Genomic DNA, 26836 nt, shown 5'->3' on the forward strand with positions numbered 1-26836 from the left:
AACATGTGGCTCCAGGTAACTTCACATGTGTAAATAGAACTGGATCAGGCAAAAAATTAGGAAAGTTAAATGAGACCCAGTGTACAGAAATACTTTCAGTAAACATAACTTTCAAACCTGTAGCACGTAGTGACATCTGGTGGTGGTGTGGTGATAATAGATTATTTGACAAACTCTCTTATAACACCATTGGCCTTTGTGCATCTGTGACATTGATTTTGCCAGTTTCTATAACTCCACTTACAGTACGGGAATTATTGACCGCGGTGAAAAGTGTTTTTCCACACACTTGGCAAAAAAGAAACAAGAGAGCAGTACAAGGTTGGAGTGAGGACGATCCAACTTATATTGATAGCATAGGAGTTCCCCGCGGAGTTCCAGATGAGTACAAAATCGTAAATCAGATTGCAGCAGGATTTGAATCTTTTATTTGTTGGTGGTGCACTATAAATAAAAACGTAGACAGAATCAACTACATCCATTATAACGTTCAGAGATTAGGTAATAAAACAGAACAAGGTTTTGCAGCCATCCATGAACAACTGTCAGCTACCTCTATAATGGCTTTCCAGAACAGAATTGCTGTTGATATGCTCCTAGCAGAAAAAGGAGGTGTCTGTGCCATCTTTGGAGAACAGTGTTGTACCTTTATTCCAAATAACACTGCGGCAGATGGCAGCTTGACAAAGGCCCTAGAAGGACCTCCGTTCCTTAAACAGCAAAATGAAAGACCATTCTGGAGTTGATACATCTATGTGGGATGGCTTTGGAGAAGTGTTTGGAAAATACAAACAGCTAGTGGTATCAATTTTAATGTCTATTGCTGTGTTTGCAGCTATTCTGACCTTATGTGGATGTTGCTGTATTCCGTTTATAAAAGCATTGTGCACTAGAGTGATAACAACAGCCATACAGCCCGTAAAAGAGGAAATGTATGCGCTGCTTGCAACTGAAAAATCACCAGCTGATTCTGAAAATGAAGACGAAGAGACATCTCTTAATTTTCCAGACCTGTATCCTGATCCCGACGACTGTGACGACCTCTGGGTGTAACCTTTAAGTTGTGAATGAATTTATGGTTGAAAATCTGACAAGAAGAGACCAATAAAGGATGAAACATAGCTTAAAGTGAATAAACAGGAGGGTAATGTTGGATTTATTATAGTTATTCTACTTTTAATCTATATTCTAGTTATATTATGTTTCACTTATAACAACTAAATCACTATGCAATCTTATATTTTACTAATAACATTCTTGACCATTTACAATATTATATTATACTTATTACTGAAGTGTTATTTCTCCTTATATCAGAACACAAGCATGCGAGCAGTTGCAGGTTGCCCCCAATTGTATCTTGCAGCTGCCTGTGGAAGATAAAGAAGTTACTCCCATAACAATGAATGCTGTTGTTGTGTATTGGTTCCCTGCCTAATAGATTTCAACTGGTTTGTTCCCCTTCCCTCAGCAGTTGAAATCCTGTGTAACTAGGGCGTTCCAATTTTCAATAAAAAGCCTGGCGAGCGGAGACTGCTTCAGAGTGGTTTGGAGGATTGTAAACTGAACAGTCTCCGAGCACTCTCCTTGCAAGATCAATTTAACTGATTCTCTGTGTCTTCTTTGTGCAGGTTGCTGAATAAGATGTTTGGTGTTTAAACCTAACATTTAGTCCTTCAGATTTATTAGACTACAAATCCCAGCAGCCATTGCAACATCAACGTACTGGAATAACAAAGGACTGTACTTTAAAATGGTAATACATGTTGATTATAACTATTAAAGAGCGCTGGAAATAAATAAAAATAAATCAAACGTTACATGAAGTCCTGCCGCTTTAATGTCAATTATGAAACTGCAGAAATGAACATGGAGCTCGTTTATTAATCTATAACAGCGCCCGCTCTCCCGTACGCATGTGACCCAAATAAAGAACTCATCAGTCTTGTTTTTCTGCCGTTTAATTATGTGACTGTCATGTTGTTGGCGTCGTCACACAGATAAAGAATATTTACAGACAATCAGCGCCGTCCGCTGAGGTTCTAACAGAACCATCCACACACATTTCTATTTACATGAGATCCAATAAATATGAGGAAGAGGAGGCTGGCGCAGTGGTGGACTGGTGAGGAAGACGATGAGCATCTGGACCAGAGGTCAGCAGACGGGTTTCAACCTGCCCGCGTGCCTCTGAGCCAGGACATCATGTTTCAGAGCGTGGGGGGAACAAAACATGATTTATCGGGAAAAAAAAGGAATAAAAATGATAAGACTTTGAATAAAAATCAGAAAAAAGGCACAAAATTTATAATAAAATGATTAAATCAGAATTAACATGCTAACACAGGAAAACAAATAACTTATTTTTAAACATAATTTACATATTTTGACTCTTAAAATACTCCATTTATTTATTCTGTCCTAGTTAAATCATCAACAGACTGATTTATTGCCTGCAGCCCAGAGCTTTAAGAAAATAAAAAATAATTCCCTATCTGCCCTTTTTTTTTTTAATTATTTAACCACATTACTGAAATCTCAGGACTTTTTATCCTCTCATCATCAGCATTTTCATTTTAAGCGTTACATTATCTCTTTTTCCCCGTTGGACTGATTCTACGAGTCCACAGGTCTGAATTTACCACAGATTTTCTCTAAAACTACAAACAGCCTCAAATATACCCCCCCCCCCCCCCCCCCCACAGTCATCTTCCATGTTGGCACGTCAACAAGTGTCTTTAAAGCTTCTGGCATCATTCTGGATCAACTCTGCTCTGCGGTTATCTGATCAGACCCAGACTGCATGTCCTGCTGCCCCGTGGACTTTGACTAGACCGTTTCAGCCTAAACCATAACTCAGCGTTTTCAGAACGCTTCAGAGTTGGAGTTTGTGGCAGAAAATGATCCAGTTCAGTCTATAAAGCCCTGAATTCAGAGAATGGTTCAGTCAAATCATGATGAGCCCAGATTATTGGGACGGTTACGCCAAAAATGAGCAGATTTAAACCGCCGCCGTTCCTTTTTAACTAATTCATTTTATTAGAGACGGTTTTAAACCCAGAAGCTCTTCGTTTTAAGGTTTTAAGACTTTTCTTCTGCACCAAAAGCTGAGAAACCAGAACTTCCTGGAGCTGCTATGGTAACAAGAACCATGACCTAAAATGTTTATTTTAATTTTTTTGCTCGTTTCTTGAAATGATGGAAAGCTTTTTTCCTCCGACGTGAAGCTTTACGCTGATGACCACGTCGACTCAGCAGTTTTTAAAAACAAAGGTCCGGTCCGGTTTGGTGGTGAGTCCGGTCGCCCCGGCTCCAGGCAGAACCAGAACCAGAACCAGAACCAGAACCAGAACCAGAACCAGAGCGACCCGTTAGTGTTTTCACAGCGCTGGGAGTAAAAGGCGGCGCTTCCTGCTCAGATGACGATATTTACAGACGTGTGAAGAGGAGACGGCAGGAATGAGCCTGAAATAAAGTTCATTAAAGACGGAAACATTTAAAATAATTCATCTTCCAGACACTAAAAGAAGAAAGTCGGAATCACCGAGCAGCAGCGAGACAATTGTTGCTTTGGATTATTTGGCTTAAAGAGTCTCAAAGTTTCAGTTCTTAAAGCGTTAAAACCCAACATGTAGCGGTCCGCTCTGAACCACTGGACCTGCACGCTTTGCATTGTGGGAAACGTGGAGAACTCTCTAGCTCTGGCTCTGAAAGCGTTCTCTCAGGTTTTTCACCGTGTTCTTCTGTCCGCTCTCCGCCTTCGTTTTCTGGGACTCGTCTGGATCAGAACACGGCGCCGCGGTCCTGCTGGACTCGTCTGGATCAGAACACGGCGGCGCCGCGGTCCTGCTGGACTCGTGGGGCCGGGCCTCCTCCCGCTGCTTGTAGGCGTCGGACTCCTGGTACGCTCGGCAGCGCTCCAGGACCGCCATGAGGGAGATCTTCTCCCTGCTGGTGGGAGAACGGATCTGGACGTATCCATCGTCGCCGTCGCCCCCGCCGGACGCCTCCGCTGTTTTTTCAGCTTCTGGAAGCTTCTCCACGATTATGATCTTGTGTTCTGGGTCGTCTGTGAGCGGCGCCTCGGCGGCCACGTAGAACCCGTCCTCCAGGTCGGCGGCGGTGGGTCTCCGCAGCCTCTGCAGCTCGCTCCGCTGCCGTAAACCCAGCTGAGGGTCCAGAGAATTGGCCCTCTGGAGCCGCTTGGCCCGTTCCTCCCGGCCGGCGGCCCGGCTGCCCCGAGGTTTACGTGAAGAGAGTCCGATGGTAACGGCGTCGGCGTGGAGAAGGCTGGACGAGCCGCTGGAATGCCTCCTGAGACCCGAACCGAAGCCGCGGTCCCCGGTGGCGGCGCCGCGGCCCGTCGGACCCCTCTGGGACCGGCCGCCGTTGGAGTATCTGGAGCGAAGCTGTCGGACGTCCGGCCAGCTGAAGCCCTCGATGGGGGTGGTGGGGCTGACGGAGGAAGGTGGGCCTGCAGACAGAACCGGGTCCACTGGGCTCAGAGGCAGAGATGAGGGCTGGTTCTTAGAAAGCAGCGGCAGAGTCAGGCTGGGTTTACCTGCAGTGGAGCGAGAAAACATGATGAGCTGGATGTGAATCACTGATTCAGAAAAACAGACCAGATGGAAGAGACAGAACCAATCAGAACCACCGGACTGTTCTAACCACAGAATCCAACCAGCAACCCGTCAAACAGAAACACAGTTCTGCTCTAAATGAATAAGAATAAAACGGCTCCAGAACCAAACCTGTCCATAAATACAATTAACCAGTTTAACCCAACAGGAACCGAGACAAACAGGGTCATCTTCCTCCTAACGAGGAGGAGGAGGATGAGGAGGAGGGATGAAGAAGCATCTGCATCTTGCACCTCCTGAGCTGATGGAGAGCGCCTCCTGCTGGTGAAGCAGAGCTCCACACATGGGAGTTCTTCTTCAGACGTACAGTAAGAACAGAGATGGAGAGCTGTGACCTTTAACCAGATCGACTCGGGGGTTCTGCGCCTTCTGATGACATCACTACAGATGATTGGTTTAACGTTTGCACAATTACACAAAACATTGTAATTGGTCTGGACAACTTACTAAAGTAATTATAGCGGGGTGTAGGTTTTATTCGAGAGCAGGATTGCGGTTTGTAAACGGACAATTTTATGAAGAAATTCTCCATGGTCCCTGCGCCTCCTGATGACGTCACTTTATGGCAACACCACTCAAACAAACTACACTGAGCCCGCGGTCTGCATTTGTAACGATTCAATTTCATTTAGTTAAATTAGCGGTTCTTTTTTCTCAAAAGCTTCAAGTTTAAAGATGAACATGGAAAAATATGAAATCTTAGCAATTCTAAATAATCAACCCACTTTAATTTATAAAAACGAGGTCAAATATTAAGGTATAATGATGATTAACAAGGACCACACTAGAAATGATAGAACAAATATTCAAACCATTTTACAAAAAAAAATCAAATATTTGACAGTTGGCTCAATTTTTGGAAGAATATTGTTAACAAAAACGGAAGGATAGCCAGATTAATTTATCCAGCATATATCTTAAATATACCAAATACTGGAATAAAAAAAAAAAAAAAATTCATCACAATTTCATCTGGAATAATAAAAAACATGTGATCAGAAAGAACGACAGTAATATAAGTAGAAAAAGGAGGAATAAACGTTATTGATTTTAAAGTGATGAATGCCATGATAAAATTAAAATGGCTGCAGACTTTTATTAAAAATTATAAGAGTTTATGGTTTATTTTCCCTTCACAACTTTAAAAAAAAAATTGTAGGAAAGAAATTTCTCTTAAGATGTAACTTTGATCCTTTTTGATAACTTTTTGATTAGACATGTGGGTTTTATGGTTTCGTTTGTATGTTTTCCATTTTGTTTTAAAATGCTGTTTAGTATTGCTGTATACTGTTTTTTTTTGTTTTTTTTTTGTATTTGTATTTTACTGTGAAGCACTTTGTGATTTTTATCTGAGAAAAGTACTATATAAATAAATTTTACTTTTTTTACTTACTTTACTTGATCCGGCAAAATTACCAATTTAAATTGTCAGACTTCCACAGAAGCATTCCAAAAAGATATTAAAAGTTTTTATGCCTCGATTAAGTTACTGGAAAATAACCGTAAATTAACAAAATAAAATTGAATTGTAACAGATGGAGACAGCGGGCGTAATGTAGTTTGTTTGAGTGGAGTTGCCGTATTATGATGTCATCAGGAAGCGCCTGAGCCGATCAGGTACCTCCACCGGCTTAACGAGAACACGGAGCTTAATGCGTCTCCGGTTCTAAGACGTGAGCAGCGTACCTGAACTCTCCTTCTCCTCCGCCACCCGGCTCAGACTCTTCCTGCTGAACGGCCCCGCCTGGCGGCCCTCCGGACTCGCGGCTCTGATCCGCTGGCTGTAGCGGCGGGCCAGGAGACGGACTTTGCTCTCAGCCGAGTCCGTCTCAGCCGCCGGCTCCGGGTCCCGAGCGATCTTCTCGCCGCCGGCCTCGGCCCTCAGCTGCGCCACCCGAGGAACGGTGGCCCTGAGGGTGACGGCCTCCTCCCCAAAGAACCTGAGGGCGTGTGCCGGGCCGGGCCCTGGGGCTTTGCTCTTTGGGGGCGACGGGCTGGTGGAGCCCTCTGTGATGGTGCTGAGGTCGGAGGCCTCACACTCCGGGTCGCAGCTCCTGGCGCGGGTGAAGCTGCCGACGTTGGCGGTTCTGGAGACTCGGTCTTCGCTGTGGGACCGGGACACCTGCCGCTCCATCGCCCTCCAGATCTTAATCATTTCTGACGAAGGTCTGAACTCCTCCTCCGGCAGAACGTGGTGCTGCTGGTCCTCAGAGTCGCCGCCCGGCTGACCCGGCTGACCCGACTTCAGCGAGTCCACGGCGCCGCGGCGCTCGGCGGCCGGCGGATCCAGACACTCGGCGGAGCCAGCCGGATCGGACCGGACCTCCTCCGGTCTGGGGATGCTGTTGAAGCGGCTGACGGAGCTGCGGACCAAACCCGACGGGATGTAGGTCAGGCTCTCCCGGCGCCGGAGGCCGAACGCGGCGTCCTGGTTCCCCGCGTTCTCGTAGTAGTTCTTGATTTTGCCGATGAGCAGCTGGTCCTGCTTGGACAGCGTGGAGTTGCGCCTTCGCCGGACGCTGTGGTCGGGGTCGAAGACGCCGTCGTCCCGCGGCGACGCCAGGCTCGGCTCCGCCTCCGGGGCGTCAGAGGAGGCGCTGTTGAGCCGCGGCGGTCGGTCGGCGGACTCGGACCTGAGGCTCAGCAGGCTGCCGGTTCTGCTGGCCAGCCGGGGCGAGGGGCAGCCCAGGGAGCGGGCGTCGTCGTGGGCCAGGCTGGCCCTCTTCACGCTGTTGGAGAAGTGCTGAGCGATGGCGCTGGCCTTGTCCAGGACAGAGGAGGGGAGGATGCTGGGAGAACTGGACTCCTTATCCGCCGCCTCGCCTTCATCCTCCTCTTCCTCGGAGGATTCGCCGCTGCTCAGGGTCTTCAGGTCGGAACCGAGCGTGCCAGAAGACGGTAATCCGACCTGTTCTGGGTCGTCGTCGGGCTTCAGGTCCTCGGAGCTCTGGGGGGGCTCAGGGGTCGGGGAAGGAGCCAGATCAGAGGGCGGTTCTGGTTCTGGTTCTTCTGCTTTTTCCACTGGTGTCTCTACAGGCAACAAATCTGCAGACTGCTGTAAAAAAAAAAAAAAAAAAAAAAAAACACGATACGGGTCAAAACATAAGAATCAACGCCTAAAAGCCAGAACATGATCACCTGCTGAGGCTGGTACCAGTCGCCCCATACCGGGACCAAACTGGATCAGCGGTACCGGAACCATAACGGTCAACAGAAGCATGTTTAAGTTTATTCTCACATCTTTGGCTCCCCTGGCATTTAAACCTTAACGGGTCGGTGTGCCAAGTTCTCCAGAACCACTTAAAATGTCCTTAATTAGCAGATTCCCCACTGAGGAAACAGAATGCTGGTACCTGCTCAGGTGTGGCTTCAGGTCCGTTCAGCTGCTCTTCATAGTGCCGTCCATTTTCTCTGGCTGAGATCATCCTCCCTTTCTCTGCCTCCTTCAAAGAAAACATGTGTTAGAACTGAAATACGTCATTAAATGTAATATTTCAAAGGGCTCGTTCACTCAAAGAACATCTGCAGAACTTCTGCTGGAGTTCAGGTGTAAAAGCTGCATTAGGAAAATGTGTTTCAGCCGCCGGTTGTTAAGTAGATGCTCTATGGCATGAAGAGATGGAAAACAGCATCTGAGCGGCTTTAAACCAGAGCTGAGGGTCAAGCAGCAGCTTTGCACACAGCAAACATTCAAGCATTTTATTACTAAACAACAGCAGGAAGCTGCAAACAGACAGAAAACCTCCAGTTCTCTAAAATCAGACTAAAGCTGCAGCCTAAAGAAGCCGTGGGTTGTTGTGACGTATCAAAGGAGCAGTTTTTATGCATCTTATCTCCCATCAGACTGGACGCTGTGTCTATTCACCTATATTATACACCACTGAGCTATATAATACACTGGAGTGCTGATTTTGGTGAAAAACTGAAGTCACTGGCCGCCATCTTGCTCCTCCCTACTCTCCCAGAATCCCACAGGATTTGGTTGCAACAACAAGCAGTTTTCTGGCTGTGTGAAAACGTTTCACAGGTAATTCTACAGTCAGTGGATGTACTAACACTATCAACTACTAAGAAATTAGGTGCTGAAATATTTTACATGTTATTCATATTAAATATATATATATATATATATATATATATATATATATATATATATATATATATAAATAAAATGCAAAATATTTCAGCACATGACTTTCTCAGTACTTGATAGTTTTAGAACATAACATAAAAGTATATGGCATTTGACATTTTAAAAGTTTTAAGCCCCCCCTGAACATGAGAAAATCCTCGTTATTCGATGCTGTTACTGGGGGGAAATAGGGAGTACCAATATGGCGGCTGGTGGCTTCAAGGTGACTCGTTCTAACAGCTGCTATTAGCACTCCAGTGTATATTATAGCTCAGTGTTCTACACCAACATGCTTCAATCTCTTGTTTCTGGGAACTGATCAGCTTTCTTTGATCAAGTCCTTTAGGATGAAGCTTGTTTCTTCCTTTCCTTCAAACAGATTTGTAGAAAACTACAGGGTCTCTAACCCTGAGGAACTCCAGAACAGCAACCAAGCCTGGGTGTGGCTATATGTTAACAAGATTCTGCTTTAATTTCTAACTATTAATTCCCTCAGTAATTCAACTTTTCCGTAAGTTACTTCACTTTTAAGTGGCTAAGTTTGGGGAATGATAAATTTCTAGCTTTCATGTTGTGACTCTGGTCAAAGCAGAGGATGGAGCTAAAGTCCTTTTCAGAGGAGAGAAAGTCCAGGTCTAAGGAGTTTGAGGGGGAAGTTCAGGTGAAGCGTCTGTGAAAGGAAAGCCAAATTCAAGCTTCTTGTCTCAGGGGGAAAAGCCTCAAGTCTTCAAGGGACGAGTTCAAGTCAAGCACTGAGATTCAAGGAGGAAAGGGTGAATAAAACATCGAGTCTTTTGGAGGCAAGTCTAACGCAGGGCTCAAATGTTTAAGTCAAGCATTAAGTCCAAATCTCAGTCAAGTCTATGAAGAGTGAACAGAGGCTACATCCAAACACCCTGAATACTCTCTGCTCTACGCAGGTTTTAGTTGGTTTCTGTGAGCCGGCTGTGCTGATACGTCATGGCATGCAAAGGATTGTGGGATACCTTATGGCTCCTTAGTGCCAATAAGGAACGTTGCAGAGTTCCTGGACAAAACAAGCTGCATTCAGGCTCCTTTTCCCGCCTCCTTCCTCCCTGACTGCTCTATTCAGACACTCTGATGATGGCGACTGCTTTGGCCGAAGAGTCCTGATTCTATAAGGTTATTCTGACCGAGTCTCTTCAGTCTCTCTGCTGAAAGCTTGCTAAAGGAGAGCAGCTTGTCCTGGTAAGGTCTGACCAGGTCATCACAAAGTTGGCACAAGGTTTTAAATGACATGCATATGGGGTAAGATAACTATCAATATAAATGACGCGTAGGTCTCTGAATTTGTAAATGTAAGTCAATAAACGTGAATAAATGTAAGATTTGTATTTGTTCCTAGTTGTCAACTCCAACATATGCACGATATCTCGTTTCATCTGTGAGAACACAAGTTACAACTTTGCAAAAATACAAGCATGAATTGCAAATTTCTGAGTACGACTCCAAAACGTAGTTGTAAATTTGTGATGCATACTTGTACTGTTGCAAAGTTGTAGCTCTGTAACTTCTAACCTTGTATTCTCACAGATGAAATGTGATGTCACTCGTATGTGTGAGCTGACAACCAAAAAACAAATACAAATTTGAATTTATTCACGTTTATCGACTTACATTTCCAGGTTCATAAGACCTACGCGGACGTTTATATTGACCGTTACCTTACCCCGTACTTGTATTAAAAACCAGAGTAGGGCTGGGTGATATGGATTAAAAAAATAAATCTCTGATTTTATCATACCAAATCCGATTAATCAATTTTTTTCCTCCTTTTTGTTTCATAAAAAGAAATTAAGGAAATTATTTTAAAACCTTGCTTTTTATGTCAAGTATTTCGTCAGGGAGTTGACCTGAATTTAAAGTGCAACTGAAAACATGCTGTGAAACATGCTTGTAAAACAAGATGGCAGCCGTGCCATTATAAACAATGAAAATATAACAAAACATTTGCTGCTAGTGGTTTTACACATTGAGCTAAGAACAGGCTTCACTGCACTTGTGAACTTCAAACTAAGTTAAAAAAAACTAAATAAGTAAATGAAGTACCTTGTATTATGGTAAAAAAAAGTTTCCACTTAACAATATTTTGACAATACATATATTCAGCATCACATGCTGTTCTCTTCATGGAAACCCAATGAGTGTATTGTCAAAATAAAAACCAGATTTTCCAAAAATGAAATCTTAAAGAATTGTAAATTCGAATTAATCGATTAAATCGATTTATCGCCCAGCCCTAAACCAGAGAGGGGACATTTTGTCTCTTCTGGTCCAGCTAGACAGGAAGCTAGCATGACAACATGTCCTGAGCCTCAGCTGAATCCTCTAAAGCTCTCCTCATGCACATAAACGCCAAATCTGGGACAGACTGATGGTCCAACACTGAAAACAAATACTTGCTAACAGGAATGCAGACTAAGAGCTTAAAGGACTGTCCCTTGGTTATCATGTCTGGGGTTTGCAGACATCGATAATGTGACTGAACCTGCTTCAGCGTTCAGCAGCAGCATGCAGGCAGCCTGGTTAGTCCCACACATTAAACCCATGCAGCGGTTACTGTGGGGCAGCTGGAGTTACGCTGGCGGTCCGGTCACAGCGTTATGGAGCTGGTGCAGGCGGGGCTGGGGGGGTGGGGGGGGGGGGGGCCGTGGGGGAGCAGCAGAGAGCCTCACCGTCCCCGCAGAGGAAAGGAAGGCCTGGAAGCTGTAGTGCCAGCAGGAGATGGCAGCCAGCACAGAGCTGGCAAAGTCCTCTACCTGCTCGTCCTGGAGGAGAAACCCATCCAGCCGCCCCGCCTCTTCCTCCAGCTCTTCTTCGCTGCACGCCAGTCTCTCCAGAGAGCCCCCCCTGCTGGCGAACCCGTCCTCCGGGACGTCCGACTCGCCCAGACTGCCGGATCCCAGCGTGCTGCTGCTGACGGCGCCCTGCAGCGAGCGCCTGTCGTCCGGGAAGGCGTCCTCGCTGTTGGCGTGCTGCAGGACGTCACACACTGCTCATCCTGCCGCTCGCCATCACCCGCATGCTACGTAACATCTGACCACGCCTCACAACCACTGACCGAGCCATGCACGCTGTAGACGGCCGAGTTTCTTACCTCCAGAGGCGCTGAGGCAGCGGCAGGAGGGCAGCGGCAGGACGGCAGCGGCAGGATGGCAGCGGCAGGAGGGCAGCGGCAGGATGGCAGCGGACGTTTGAATGGTTGAAAGCAGAAAGCATGCGTTAGAGTCAGAACACACATTTATGCATTTATCTCCTGATATTCAGCCTCCTAACACCAACAACTACCGTCAACTGTGCCGGCTGATAAGAAAAAAAACTATTTTTTACCTTTGGCCCTCTTAAGCATTTGTTTGGCTGGTTCTGCAGAAACAATAAAGCAGTTGCACAGATAAAATAAGACCGCCAATAATGATAAATAATCAGTAGCTAGGCTGATGCGGTGAGGGTGAGTACCAGACTGCCGGCGGCCCTGACGAGCCTCTCGAGGAAACTCCTCCGTCACCGTCTTCTTCAGCCGCTCGGGGCTGTAGCGGTACTTTGCAGGACCTGCAGGAAAACAACATGAAGATTCAGAACATGGCCGCAGGTTCAGGGAGAAAAGCAGGAGAGAGTCATCCTCACAGATGGAGTCCATCTCCAGGATGGCTTCTTTAGCCTGAAACACACAAACACAGCTCCGGTGAGTGCAGCCACTCTGGGCGGATGTTTGCTGGCCTATTATGGGATGTCTCTGACCCCTGACCTTCTGTGGGACAGCCTTGGGGAGGTTTTCCAACATGATGCGTTTGATGTGATGAGCCCAAAGCTTCTTCTCCTCCAACGACTTTGCCTGAAAGACGACAGAAACAGAGGCAGCGGGAGATCAGCCACGGCTTCATTATCCTCCTCAGAGTCAATGGGTCTTCATCACATTTTAGATTGTAGAAGCTGAATCCTAAATGTTTCCACTGGTTTCCAGGTTTCTGAACAAGCCACAGTGGTTTTATACGACAAACATTCATGGCTTATTTGGTAGACCCAGACTGCTTTGTATCATTTGGAAATTATAAATTTGATCAACAGTCATATTGGGGTTCCTTAGGGCTCTGTTCTCTGGAAACATTTATTTTGTAAATATATTTTCTGTAACTATGGACTGAAAACTTTACTGTTTGCCACAGCTTCCTCATAAAAAAGGTCAGATAAAGTCTGATCTGTTGACTTTCTGCAACGCCGGCGCAGAAGCTAGGAGCTCGTCCGGTAACCGCGGCCCGCCTCTTTTGGAGCTAAATAAATAAATATATATATATATATATAAAATGTTTTATTTTTCAAACATTATGACCACAGAATAGCTCCATAACCTGAGCTGACAAGCTGGATCACCTGCGAACTATCATGTTATAACATAATTATGTTGTACAATCGTGGTAATTTTATTGTATAAACGTGAAAATTATATTGCACAAACGTGATAACTTTATCCAGATGGTGGCAGTAGTACGCTTTTAGTCTGTATTGACCATGAGACTCATTTAAGAAGACTATAATTATCTTGTTATAACATGATAGTTTTCAAAAAATTATTTTGACAGCGATTTGCTTCTGTAAGTGAAGCTGAAAAAAAATAAATAATCAAAACTATTTTTTTTTTTTTGGATTCGAGGCCCCGCCCCCACAGCAAAACTGGGCCAAAAGTTTGAAACTGGAAAACTGAAAGTGTTAATAAAAAAAAAAAAAACATGAATTTGAAAATAATTTAAAAATATTTTTTTTTTGTTTCAAATGTTTTATTTTTCAAACAAACATTATGACCGCAGATTAGCTCCATAGACTCTGAGCTGACACGGTGGATCACCTGCAAACTATCATGGTATAACATAATTATGTTGTACAAACATGATAATTTTATCCAGATGGTGGCAGTAGTACACTTTTATGCTGTATTGACCATGAGACTCATTTAAGAAGAAGACTATAATTATCTTGTTAGAACATGATAGTTTTCAAAAAACATTTGACAGCAATATGCTACCGTAGTTTGAAATTGAAAATAAAAAATCTAAACTATATTTTTAGGATTTGAGCCAAAACTAGGCCAAAAGTTTGAAACTGGGGGAAAAAAATTGGAAAGTGTAAAAAAAAAAAAAACTTGAATCTGAAAATTATTTAGAAATCTTAATTTTTCAAACAAACATTATGAGCCTGATTTAGCTCCATAGCCTCAGAGCTGACGCGGCGGCTCACCTGCAAAGTGTGAGGCTGTTTGATTTGCTGGAAATGCGACACCTTGAAGCTCAGCGAGTCTTTGGCGCCGTCGAACAGCATCAGCGCTGAGGACTGGAGAACCGCAGAGAGACAAAGATCAGAACGAAGCCAGCTACTGATCAGAACCCGGCGGCCCGTCCACTCACAGGGATGTGCGTCTTGTAGACGTAGTGCTCGCCGCGGCGCTTGGTCATGAGCAGCATGCGGTCGAACAGGAAGAGCGTCCTGTCGTGCCGGGCCCGGGGAACCTTGAAGGTTCCCTCCAGGATCAGTTCGCCAAACGTGGTGAGGTCCATTCCTTTCCAGTTCAGCAGCAGAGACTGGACCTCCTGCAGAGAGTCCAACACCCAGAGGACGGCCGCTTTAACAGAAATGACTCAATGTGCCGAATGCCAAGATAAAAACTCTGATTTACATGCAAATTATTTTTTATTGAAAAACTGCATGTTCTGCTTCTATGGAGCATCTCAGTAAATCAAGATATCATCTTAAAGTAAATTAATTTCACTAAATCAATTCATAAAAGTAAAACTCAAGGGTTATTTGTATTTATAGCACACAAAGTGAAATAAATATTTCTCTTGATTTTAATGATTCTGGCTTGATGAGATGAGAGTGTTTTAGAACGTTAGATTTTTACAGAAGACTATTAAATAATTATTTTTAATACAGAAATGTTTTGTTTAGCCAACATAAACATGGGGAAGACCGCTGGTTTCTACTAGGAGGATGAGCCACCAAAGGTCATTGCTAATGAAGCCGGCTGCTAAGATGCTGTTTTCCAACAAATCAATGGAAAGTTGAGTGGAAGGAAAAAGTACAGGGAAAAAAAATTATAGTAACGTATTTTTTCGGACTATAAGGCGCACTAAATATTATAAGTGTGTAATATCAGTCCTACACGTCCACAGCTCACTATTTAGACATTACAGTCAGGCAGTCTGGTAGACAGCTCAGGGGTCCTCAGGTAGTGACTCAGTGTACCGTAATGCTCCTAATATCCATTGAGCTGAGCAGCTTCATTGCTAACCAAAGTCGTACTTACACATCTTAAAAGATTTCTGAGCTCATTGTACCACAGAAAATCAGTCAGTAAACACAACGGTGATCAGATATAAGGACCATGATAAATATTTGAGAATAAGGATTTTAAATGCGCCTTATAGTCCAGAAAAATACGGTATTTCATGCTTCCCTTTGCCAGCATGCTTGAGGCAGATGCTGATTTCTTTTTTAGTGACTTGGCACCGACCCACACAGCCCAAAGTACCAATAACAGCTTATATTGACTTTGGTATCGACAGCAAACTGGACTGATCCAAACCAAAGAGAATCAACAGCCTGTTTTCTAGAGGAAGAGAGAGAATCCAGCAGCAACGTGAAGACGGGCTAAAAAAAACAAAACAACAACGTGCAGACGGGCTAAAGCTTCACAGTAATTTGTGCCTTGCAAAATTATTACTCTAAATATTTAGAATAAATAATATTTCTGGTCATGTTGTAATGTATTCACCCTTATAATACTCTATAACCCTGCCAGAGCATTTCTTAGATACTAGACTGCAGAGAAATGTGGCGATTATTTAAGAGTAGGATGATTTAGTGATTATCTTGACTAAAAAGCTGCCGTCAGTGACCTGCAGGCGGACGGCGTGCTCGTGTTTCCTCTTCATGTCGTTGATGTACCACGCCACGCCCGTCATGGTGTAGATGGCGTCCTCCACCACCTCGTAACCCTCCTCATCCTCTGGGTCAAAGTGCTTTGCTATCTCCTGAACATCAACACAAAGAAAGAGAGGAGAGCGGCTGCAGTCAGGTGGGAAACATCCGGTTCTATGCAGATGATCCTTTACTGGTTATTCAACAGCGACGACTTATTTTTAGGAATAAAATGCTATAATTTATTAGCAAAAATAAACTAACGTGAGCTGCTGTGTTTCTACTGTCCTGAAATCAACGTTCAGTATTTATGATCCAGCTTTCAAACTCAGTCCAGGGTTCCTACAAAACTATGGAGGAAATTTAGTACCAATATTGTTTCAAGCAAAGAGTCACGTTTTTGAAAATGAAATTCGAAAATAAAAAATGGAATCCAGAAATCAAACTTTGAAAACCTTCTTAACTTCTTAATCAAAAAAAATTATAAAGTAATTTTTACTGTTTTCTCAGATTTTATTTATTTTTAAGATTTTTTTTTCTCAAATTTGTTTTTCTAATTTTATTTTTCAAAAAAAATATTTTTATAGATTTTGTATTTTGACATTTATTTTCAGATTTTGTCTTTCATATTGAAGTGCAGAGAATGTGATCTGTAAAATGCAATATGAAAATCATTTTTTTAAATAAAAAAATCTGTAATAAGTATTTTTTTTTTTTAATTCAAATAATTACATTTGGGGAAAAAAAGGGAATTTTTTTTTCGTAAAATAAAATCCGAGAAAATAGCAAAGTTACTCTCAAAACCTTTCCATTTAAAAAAACAAAACCCCACAGAAAATGCAAATATTCAGAGATTTCTGACCATTTTCAGCCAAATTTCAAATAAAAACGAGAAATCAACATGAATTTACAAAAGATTTTTTATGCCGTGTCCAATTATGGAACCTGGAATAAGTGTCAGATGCATGTATGCACAAAGTGTGGAATAAAAAAATAATTATTTACACTTTTTCAATAACTAGAAAGTATTTAAATCAAATTCAGCCATAAATAAAAGCACAAACTCGTACGACTCTATTATTGTATTCCTCCTGGAAAGCACTACACAGGTGTGAATGGAGCCCAGGTGTGACGCTGGGGTACCTGGAGCAGCAGGTGGTACTTCAGGATCCTCTGAACGGGTTTGAGCAGATATGAACCCAGAGGCAGGGTGCGCTTCAGGGACGCCTGACGGTCCCGGAAGAACTTGGCCAGAGATTTATCCCTCATGCACTCAGTCAGCGCTGCGACTGAAGCTGCAACAGGTGCAGAGGAATGGACAGGTGAGGCAACACAGGTGGTGGACAGGTTTAATTATCACATGACAGCAGATCGAGTGGTGTGCAGGTAAAAACAGGAAAAAGAGGAAATACAGGTGTAGAAAAACCGCAGGTGTGGAAATGTTAAAACATAGCAGGTATTTAGGTTGGACAGGTGGACATGGGCGGAAACAAGCTGTGAACAGGTAGATCCAGGTGGGAACCCATGACAGAGGAAACCTGGTGTGAGGAAACTGTGGGAACGTCATCAAGGGGTGTGAACGTGACACAAATTATTGCACATAAGGATCAGACCAGGTGTGGAACAATGGCAATCAGGTGCGGACGCGTACGATTAAATAATAAGATCCAATCAGGAGTAAACAGCCAAACAATGAGTGTGGGGGGGGCTGTTAACGAGGTGTGAACAGGTGTGAACAGGTAACAAGCTGGTGTGACTAGGAGGGAAGTGAAGAGAAAAACAACAGAGATCTGAGAGGACAGATGGTGTAACCAGGAAGTGAGCAGGTAGACAACAGGTAGACAGCAGGTGTACCCAATCAGATTTGCTGAAGAGCCAAATGACAAATGGGATCTGGATCCTGTAAGGAACCGATGGACTGCAGGTGTGGGGGGAAAGAAAAAGGAAAATGTAGAGGCACGGCGTGAAGAGAACAGCCTGAGGACAGGTAGGAACCAGATGAACAGGTGAGGAAAAGGGAAACCTGGTCTAACCAGGTGCTTTACAGGTAAACAGCGGGAGTAAAAATCCAAAGTGAAACGAGAACAGGTGTGATTAGGAGAAAATGTGATAGGAGGCATCCAGGAAATGCAGCGTTTAGTTAAACCAGGTGATGAACAGACGGTAAGGATGATGTAAACGGATGCAATTGAATTAAGATTTGATTAGGAACCATGAAGAAGGGACAAAAAGCAGGTGTGGAAAATAAGAAAGAAGGTGGATCCAGGTAAGGAACAGACAGACGGGCCGATGTTAACAGACATTTCATCTGCTCTCATGAGGACTGATGAAAAGCAGGTGAACGAGCTGAAATATAGAGCGGATAGGAGGTGAACGGCAGGTGGGAACAGATCAAGGTGTGAACAGGTGTGAACAGGTGAGGCGTTGGGGAGTGGAATGATGGGTGAAGCAGTGAGGAGGAGGAAAGCAGCGCAGATCAGTCCCACTTCTCTCTGCTCAGGACTTACTTTGGGTAGTTGTTGCAGTACTGAGTGTAGATGTCAAAGTCTTCCCTCTGGAACAAACACGGCAGCAGGTGAGGACATTTCTCACAGAACCAGAACCAGAACCGGCAGCTGAAAGCTTGACCCGATCTCACCTTCTGGACGAAACACGAGGCGATGGCGACGGGATCGTTGTCACACATTTCCAGGTCCTGCAGCAGCTCGCTGTGGAGAGGAGCAGCAGCTGTGAGGTCCGCTTCTCATCACACACACATCAGGTGTTCAGTTAGGTCCGGTTCTGCATCTGCTCACCTGTTCAGCCCGTAGATGTCCTCGATGTTCCCAAAAAGAGCGGCCACCAGGTCGTGGTTTTCCGAGAGCTCCGAATCCTCGATGATGTGACTGAGATAATGCTGCAGGTGGAGAATGGACAGAGATTAAAACAGAGGAGATGAGCGGCAGGAAGGATTTTAGTCTCTATATTTTCAAAATTCTTTATCTTAGCTTCAGTATTCAGTGTGAATTAAACATACATACATCTAAAAAAGGAGAAATTACACAGTAAACCTGCAGTTACCAAGCAGTTTTAGTTGTAATGACAGCTTTACTCCAGCAGGGGGCAGACTTAACAGACATAACTGTAGGCCTGCTGCCTCCTGTTTTTCTGCTGCAATAACAACAATGATACTAATCTTATAACTCACGACAGTTTAACGTATCTAGATGATATTTAATGGAAAAATTTACTATGTCATTTTTTTTTTTCCAAAGAGGCCCAATAAATAGTGAAATGTATTTTCTGTTTAAATGCACAGAGACTGCAAATTTTCAAAAAAATAAAACTTTTGATTTTTATAATCCATGAAATACTGACTTATTTTAAACAACATTATCACATCTTGTTGATTTTATGTTTTTATTCTCAATATTTTTTAATTCAGGTTCTATTCCTGGCATTAACACGTCCTGCCTGGGTTCAAAAACCTCATTTCAGGATCAATCGTCTCCTCTGGGTCCAGATCCGGTCTGTGTTCCTGACTCAGGTTCTGGGTTTGCATCCACCCATCTCTCTCTCTCTCTCTCTCTCTCCCTCCCTGGATGTTACATAAGCAGGTAATCCCTCTTAACCTGTTAATTATAGTGCCACGTCACTTCCTCCAGCACCAGGAGAAGTCCTCCTCTGTCCTCTCCTCGTCTCTTCACTGCTGAACATTGTGTCTCTGAAAAACCTGCAGCTTTGTTTGTTCTCACCAAGCCTGGCTCTGCTTCTGTCTCCATCTAACTCCATCTTCTTCTCTCACACAGACTACCTTCATGTCCTCTTTACCTCCAGCTATAAATCTCTCTGGCCGCTCCAGCCTCAGCATCCTTCCTCCGATCTCCTCGCCATCCCAACCATCTCAGTCTGGCTTTATCTCCAAACATCTAACCTGAGCTGTCCCTCTGATGGACCTCAGCATCTTCATCCCTGCTACCTCCAGCCCCGCCTCTTCCTCAGCACCATCGTCTCTACACCAGACAAACGCCGTCTTCTTCACCTTTCCCTTCATTCTCGCTCCAAGAGTCGTTCTCTAGCTAGGTCAGAGTTAACAGACAGGCCGTTAAACATCTGCTGCAGCTGGTTTCTATCAGAGTTAACAGACGGACCATTAAACATCTGCTGCAGCTGGTTTCTATCAGAGTTAACAGACGGACCGTTAAACATCTGCTGCAGCTGGTTTCTATCAGAGTTAACAGACAGGCCGTTAAACATCTGCTGCAGCTGGTTTCTATCAGAGTTAACAGACGGACCGTTAAACATCTGCTGCTGCTGGTTTCTATCAGAGTTAACAGACGGACCGTTAAACATCTGCTGCAGCTGGTTTCTATCAGAGTTAACAGACGGACCGTTAAACATCTGCTGCAGCTGGTTTCTATCAGAGTTAACAGACGGACCGTTAAACATCTGCTGCAGCTGGTTTCTAGCAGAGTTAACAGACGGACCATTAAACATCTGCTGCAGCTGGTTTCTATCAGAGTTAACAGACGGACCATTAAACATCTGCTGCAGCTGGTTTCTATCAGAGTTAACAGACGGACCGTTAAACATCTGCTGCAGCTGGTTTCTATCAGTTAACAGACGGACCGATAAACATCTACTGCAGCTGGTTTCAATCAGAGTTAACAGGCGGACCGTTAAACATCGTCTGTTAACTCTGATAGAAACCAGCTGCAGCAGGACAGCTAAACATCTGCTGCAGCTGGTTTCTATCAGAGTTAACAGACGGACCGTTAAACATCTACTGCAGCTGGTTTCTATCAGAGTTAACAGACGGACCGTTAAACATCTGCTGCAGCTGGTTTCTAGCAGTTAACAGACGGACCGTTAAACATCTGCTGCAGCTGGTTTCTATCAGAGTTACCAGACGGACCGTTAAACATCTGCTGCTGCTGGTTTCTATCAGAGTTACCAGACGGACCGTTAAACATCTGCTGCTGCTGGTTTCTATCAGAGTTAACAGACGGACCGTTAAACATCTGCTGCAGCTGGTTCCTATCAGAGTTAACAGACGGACCATTAAACATCTGCTGCAGCTGGTTTCTATCAGAGTTAACAGACGGACCGTTAAACATCTGCTGCAGCTGGTTTATATCAGAGTTAACAGACGGACCATTAAACATCTGCTGCAGCTGGTTTCTGTCAGAGTTAACAGACGGACCGTTAAACATCTACTGCAGCTGGTTTCTAGCAGAGTAAACAGACGGACCGTTAAACATCTGCTGCAGCTGGTTTCTATCAGAGTTAACAGACGGACCGTTAAACATCTGCTGCAGCTGGTTTCTAGCAGAGTTAACAGACGGACCGTTAAACATCTGCTGCAGCTGGTTTCTAGCAGAGTTAACAGACGGACCGTTAAACATCTACTGCAGCTGGTTTCTAGCAGAGTAAACAGACGGACCGTTAAACATCTGCTGCAGCTGGTTTCTACCAGAGTTACCAGACGGACCGTTAAACATCTGCTGCAGCTGGTTTCTATCAGAGTTACCAGACGGACCGTTAAACATCTGCTGCAGCTGGTTTCCATCAGAGTTAACAGACGGACCGTTAAACATCTACTGCAGCTGGTTTCTAGCAAACGTGGTGCCAGGCAGAGCGCTGTCAACTCTTAACACCGGAAACGGTTCTGAAGGTAAACGACAGCTGATCCCAGTCAGTCACTTGAAGAAAGTCCAAATCAAACGAGGCAAAGTGTCAAGACGGAAACGTCAGAGCAATGTGACGGAAATGAGAGAAAAACCGACAGAACCGTGGCGTCCCTGACCCACCTCTATGATCATCCGCAGGTCTCTGACGTACATCTTCTCCGTCTCGATGATCTCCATGATGACGCGGTCCAGATAGGTCAGCTGAGGGTTGGGCGCCATTAAGGAGGACAACTGCTGCCGGCGGCTCGAGGCTCGGTTTGGGGTCCACGCTTTGTTGTTGTTCTTGTTGTGAATGAAGCTCCGCCCCCTCCTCTCAGGGCTCTGGTTGTGGTTCAGGTCAACGCCGGGCGACCCCTCAGGCACCTGGGGCGGGGCGAGGTTGTCGTCTCTGGAGGAGCCGGACCCCGACGACACCGTGGAGATCAGGCTCACCGGGCGGCGGTTTGATGTCGGCAGGTCTGAGGAGTCCGACGGCGTGGCGGATGGAGCGCGCTCATCGCTGCTGATGGAGGCGATGGAGAGACGAGGCGACTCTGAGGAACAACAAAGAAATTATACAACTGAAAAATCAAATCCTCCATGAGTCCCTGACAACCAGGAGCAGTCGGTTTTACGCTCACAGCTGGAGGGAAGCGCACACCACTCCAAATCGTGCATAGGGAGGATGCAGGAAGACCCGTTTAAAGGCCAAATATCGGGTTTAGCAATAAGGGGGGGGGGGGCTCCAGCTGCAGCTATGGGGAGGTAATTTCAGGTTCCTGCTCCTAAAACTATGAGGAAGCAGGAAGTGAAAAAAAGGGAGTTTTAAAGGGAACATTTCATCTGAAAAAGCATCTCTGAGCGTCGCCAAAGCTGTGAATCACACACGGCTACGCATGCTAGGAATCCTGGGAATGTAAACATCATCAGGTGTTTTTACACCCAGTAGAAACTGAACGCTCAGTCCAAACATTCTTTATGGAGCCGACATCAAGAGCGATCCGAACAAAATGTACAGAATCTAATCAAGTTGGACATTAAACATCAGAGGAGCTCAACACTGACATAACCCAGTATGTGTTATGATCAGACTGGGCAAAAAAAAGCTACATTCCATAGGTGAGGAATGTAGTCTACAACTTACATTCCATAAGTTCCACAGTTATTGAACTGAAACTGAGGGAAAAAGGACCAAAAACGCCCAAAGTCCAAAGAAAAACCCGTCAGAAAACCTGGAGAATGTTTAACCCGCGGGATTCCCCAAGGCTGGATACTCGGACCACTAACATTTCACTTTCTTCCCCCTTTCTGCCAATGATATTCAGCTGTGCATCTTTTAAGCTCAATAAATTATCTAAACTGATCGACTGGCTTTTATTCAGCTTCTTTAAAACTTTAAATAAGACAGAAACAACAAAAGTACTCGTACAATGTTAAGGGAATTATTAAAACTTGAGGTATTAAGCTCTGACCTCTTTAACCCTGGATTCACATTTAGATGTCTGACCTTCTCTCTCCTGCTGGAAACCATAGACTAATGTAATTCCTTATAATAAACTAGACAAAAACTTTTTATCTGCTCCAGTAGGACTATTGATGTGCTGGACGCCATTTTCCTTCTACATCTTCTCTCTAATTATCGTTTATGTACTATTTTTATTGCCTTTTTTGCATTTACAGCATTTTACAGCACCACAAAGGCTCTTTAGAAAAAACTATTAAATGTAGTTACTGAAGAGACGCGTGGCCTTCCATCCATCCATTTTCCAAACCGCTTTATCCCTCATGGGGTCGCGGGGGTTGCTGGTGCCTATCTCCAGCGTTAAATGACCAAAGCGCGGTGGAAATGTCTGACCCGCCCTTCCTGGTCCTATTTACGCTTAAGTTCACCGGGTCACATGTTGTTGACTCAGCAGTCCTGCCCAAACACTCGGAGCGGCTCACCTGCTCAGGTGTAGCAGCAAATATTACCTTCATTATCCTACAGGTCACATGACCATGTGACAAGCTAAAATACACTGTGCAACAACTCCTCACACCTAAAACCGGTCTGGAAACAGATGGTTGTTAGAACCAGAACCAGAACCAGAACCTCCTCACGCACCGTACTATTAGGTTTCTGTTCAGCATCCCAAATATTACCTGAATTAGGACAAAGTTCAGGTAAAAAGTATTTCATCCCTCTGAAAACATCTAATAGAGGTCAGGACACATTGGTGTGAAAAAGTTTGTGCCCCTTGCAGATTTTCTGTTTCTTGGTTTTTTGTCACACTTTAACTTATTTTACTAATGGTTAGAAATAAAAAGTAAAAATGAAAAACTGTTTTTAAATGATGATTTCATTCATTAGGGAGAAAGTTATCCGCTCCAACCTGACCTGATGTGGAAAAATAATTACACCGAGTCACACTTTGGTCCCTGATCATCTCTGTGAAAGAAACTGGAGGAATTCTGGGAAGACTTGAGTTTAACGCTCCTGAAAAAAAAACTGAATTATAACAGACTCACATTACCAGGGATTTATATCCTTCTTTAAAATTTAAAGTACAAAGACAAACAAACGGATAAACAGATGAACGGATTGATGTTCTGCGATGATCCAAAGCACAGCAGCAAGGCCACCTCTGAATGACTCAAAAGTGTGAGGTTTTGGAGTGGCCTAGTCAAAGTCTGGATTTAAATCCAATTCAGATGCCGTATGGTGACCTTAAAACAGTCTGTTCTTGCTGACAGAGCCTCCGACGAGTCTCAATTAAAGTGATCCTGCAAAGCAGAGCGGGTCAAACTTTCTCCTCAGCCAGTTCATTTTTATCAAAAATTAAATAAAAAGAATTTTAAAATAAATCCTTAAATGTATGTTTTATTTTAGTAAACAGAATGATAAAAGCTGGATCTGACGACTGCTCCGACCAGAGTATTATTAAATTAAAGATTAATTGATAGGAGTCCTAAATCTGCAGGCAGGGGTTTCAGCCGTAGCCAAAAACTGACTTCAGGTTTACTTTCATTAATCCTTAGGAAGCTGGAAACCATCCAGGCCTCGATCATCCAGACACTATTTTAGTGACGTCTCACAGAACCCTTTTTTATTGTTACACCAAATGTTTAAAGGGAACATATCATGCTCTTCAGTTCTTCCTTTTCACGCTGAAATCATTCAGCTGTGGTCTAAATAAAGTGAAACTGCAACGCTTTCACTGCAAAAACGGATCTAAAAATAAGTTAAAATATTCTTAAAGTTAGCGTATTTATGCTCTATTTGAGCAGGTAAATAAGATCATCTGCCAATGGAATGAGTATTTTGTCCTCTAAAATAAGATAATTAGATATACTGCACTTAAAATAAGATGATGGAGATGAATTGTTCCTGTTTTAAGTCCAAAAATCTTATTCCATTGGCTAATCATCTTGTTTACCTGCTCAAATCAAGGACAAATACACTCATTTTAAGAACATTTTACTTATTTCTGGTTCTGTTTTTGCAGAGTTGGTCTGAATTCCTCGTTAGTTCACCTCTACAGCCCCTCTTTTACCCCCCGTTCTGAGCTGCGTCTGAGAGAAACTAATTTTTTGGTGCCGTCTCTTTAAAACCTAAAGGAGCCACTTTGCCTGAACACAATATAAAAATACCTACGTAGCGCCTAAAGAGACCAAATTCAACTTTCCTGCACTCTTAGAGACTCCAAGTTCACAACAAAATGTATTAAAGGGCTAAAAAAAAGGAGGATTTTGCAGGATGTGTGTCCTTTAATGTTGTAAACCTAAGAGAAACTGGACTCTGCCTGCTGAGAGGAGGGACTTCCTGACACGCTGAATGTCAGATTGCGTCCAACCAGCCCTTCCCTTCACATTTTAATATGCTGTGATGATATATTTGGGATTCCACTTGCGGCTCTATTACAGCACAGGCAGCGTTCCTTTAGTTCAGCATCAGTGGTTCTGGGTGTGTTCAGGTACAGAAACTAGAATCTCTCAGGCAGGATTCGCTTCAGGGGGTCAAACCGGAAAGATCTGTGAATTTCCAGAAACCCTCAGAGAGTCGTAACAACACGCGACCTGAGCCAGTGGAAAGTAACCCGCTAATGATCGCTGACCCGAACGAGAAGAGCTGAAACCGGTTCTGCTGGAGCCACGAACAGAAAGAGAAGAGCCGGCATGTTAGCGGGAATCTCTGCAGGTCTTGGCAGCAGCACAGCGAGCCGAGCTGCTCCTCAAACCCGCAGAGGATCCCAGCTGTGCTCCAGATCCAGAAACGCTGCTTTTCCTGAGCAGCTGGACCAAAATCCAGAGTTCCTGCACACGGCAGAGACCAGCGGGGTGTGGAAAACACTCCAGCTGCAGCGCGAGTCCGACACCGAGCAGCGGGAGGAGGAGGAGGAGGAGGAAGAGGAGGAGGAAGAGGGCTTGTTTGAACGAAAACAATCCCACATGCTGCCGTTAGCTGCCTGGCTTCCTGCCACTCGGCGAGGCGTTCACTGACCCTGCAGGAAGGCGGGGGGGGGGGGCAGTTTATGGAGCTGATAAGCGATCAGAGAGCCAGTCAGCGCTCAGAGTTTACATTCAAACACCTGAGAGGCGGACCGGGTCCGTTACACCAACCAGAACCCCCACAGAACCGCCTTCTGGAGGGAAATGAAAGCGAGCCGCAGCAGAAACTTCACAGTAAAACCTGCAGAACGAGGCGACAGGAAGCATCCTTTAAAGATGGTTGTCAGAGATAAGCAGGAGTTTCAGGTTTACCTCAAACTTTTAGTTCATTTAGTAAAGAAACGGGTCGGGTCAGTAACTTAACGAACCGGGTCAGTAACTTAATGAACCGGGTCAGTAACTTTGACTCTTCAGGGTCGTTAAAGCTTTGAAGCGACTCACCAAACCAGCGATGCACAAAGACCCGTCTGAGCTGCCGGTCGGCTCCAGCGCTCCTGAAGGAGATCCTCACCTTCTCTTCTGCACATGAACACCTGACCACAGCTACACCACCTCCTCCTCCTCCACCTCCTCCACCTCCTGCCAGACTCCGCCACACGCTCCACTGATAGCCCATCAGGTCCCAGATGATCCCAGAGCAGCTGAAAGTTAAGCCTCAGCTGGTCCAGAAGGTTCAAACATCACTTGTGAAGTCAAGGTGCAGAGATGAAGGTTTAAAAAACACACAGATGAAGAGGAAGAGGAGGAGGAGTTCAGGAAGGAGGAGGAGGAAGAGGAGGGGAAGAGCAGGAGGAGAGGGAGGTCTGGGATCATTCCTCCAGTGTGAAGCTAACTCCTGCAGCCCCCCCCCCACCCATCAGGCCGCGATGCCTGACCTTCTCACATCTCTGTGGAACAAAGTGGAGGAATTCTGGGAAATTGAGTTTATAAACCTGGAAAAAACTATTACAGACTCACTTTTCCAGAGATTAGATCATTCTTTAAGATTTAAAGTACAAAAACAGATGGATGAATGAATGAATGGAGGGATGAACTGATGGATGGACGGATGAACAAAA

The 26836-nt window shown here is 44.5% G+C and overlaps 1 protein-coding gene across 1 annotated transcript; it reads right to left on the reverse strand.

Moving 5' to 3' along the window:
• Positions 1–1943: 1943 nt before the first annotated feature.
• On the reverse strand, positions 1944–26482 carry LOC105934375 (pleckstrin homology domain-containing family G member 3). Its single transcript, XM_036130581.1, has 18 exons — positions 26220–26482; positions 21492–21904; positions 18498–18598; positions 18341–18410; positions 18210–18256; positions 16846–16996; positions 15681–15815; positions 14190–14372; positions 14023–14115; positions 12539–12625; positions 12418–12451; positions 12250–12342; positions 12124–12156; positions 11891–11901; positions 11469–11768; positions 7994–8083; positions 6327–7695; positions 1944–4561 (listed from the first exon to the last, which is right to left on the reverse strand). Exons 1-18 carry the CDS (start codon positions 26392–26394, stop codon positions 3696–3698), a joined length of 4251 nt encoding a protein of 1416 aa, XP_035986474.1. The 5' UTR covers positions 26395–26482; the 3' UTR covers positions 1944–3695.
• Positions 26483–26836: the final 354 nt, after the last annotated feature.

Source organism: Fundulus heteroclitus, unplaced genomic scaffold (assembly GCF_011125445.2).
Source record: "Fundulus heteroclitus isolate FHET01 unplaced genomic scaffold, MU-UCD_Fhet_4.1 scaffold_36, whole genome shotgun sequence".
Lineage (NCBI taxonomy): Eukaryota > Metazoa > Chordata > Actinopteri > Cyprinodontiformes > Fundulidae > Fundulus > Fundulus heteroclitus.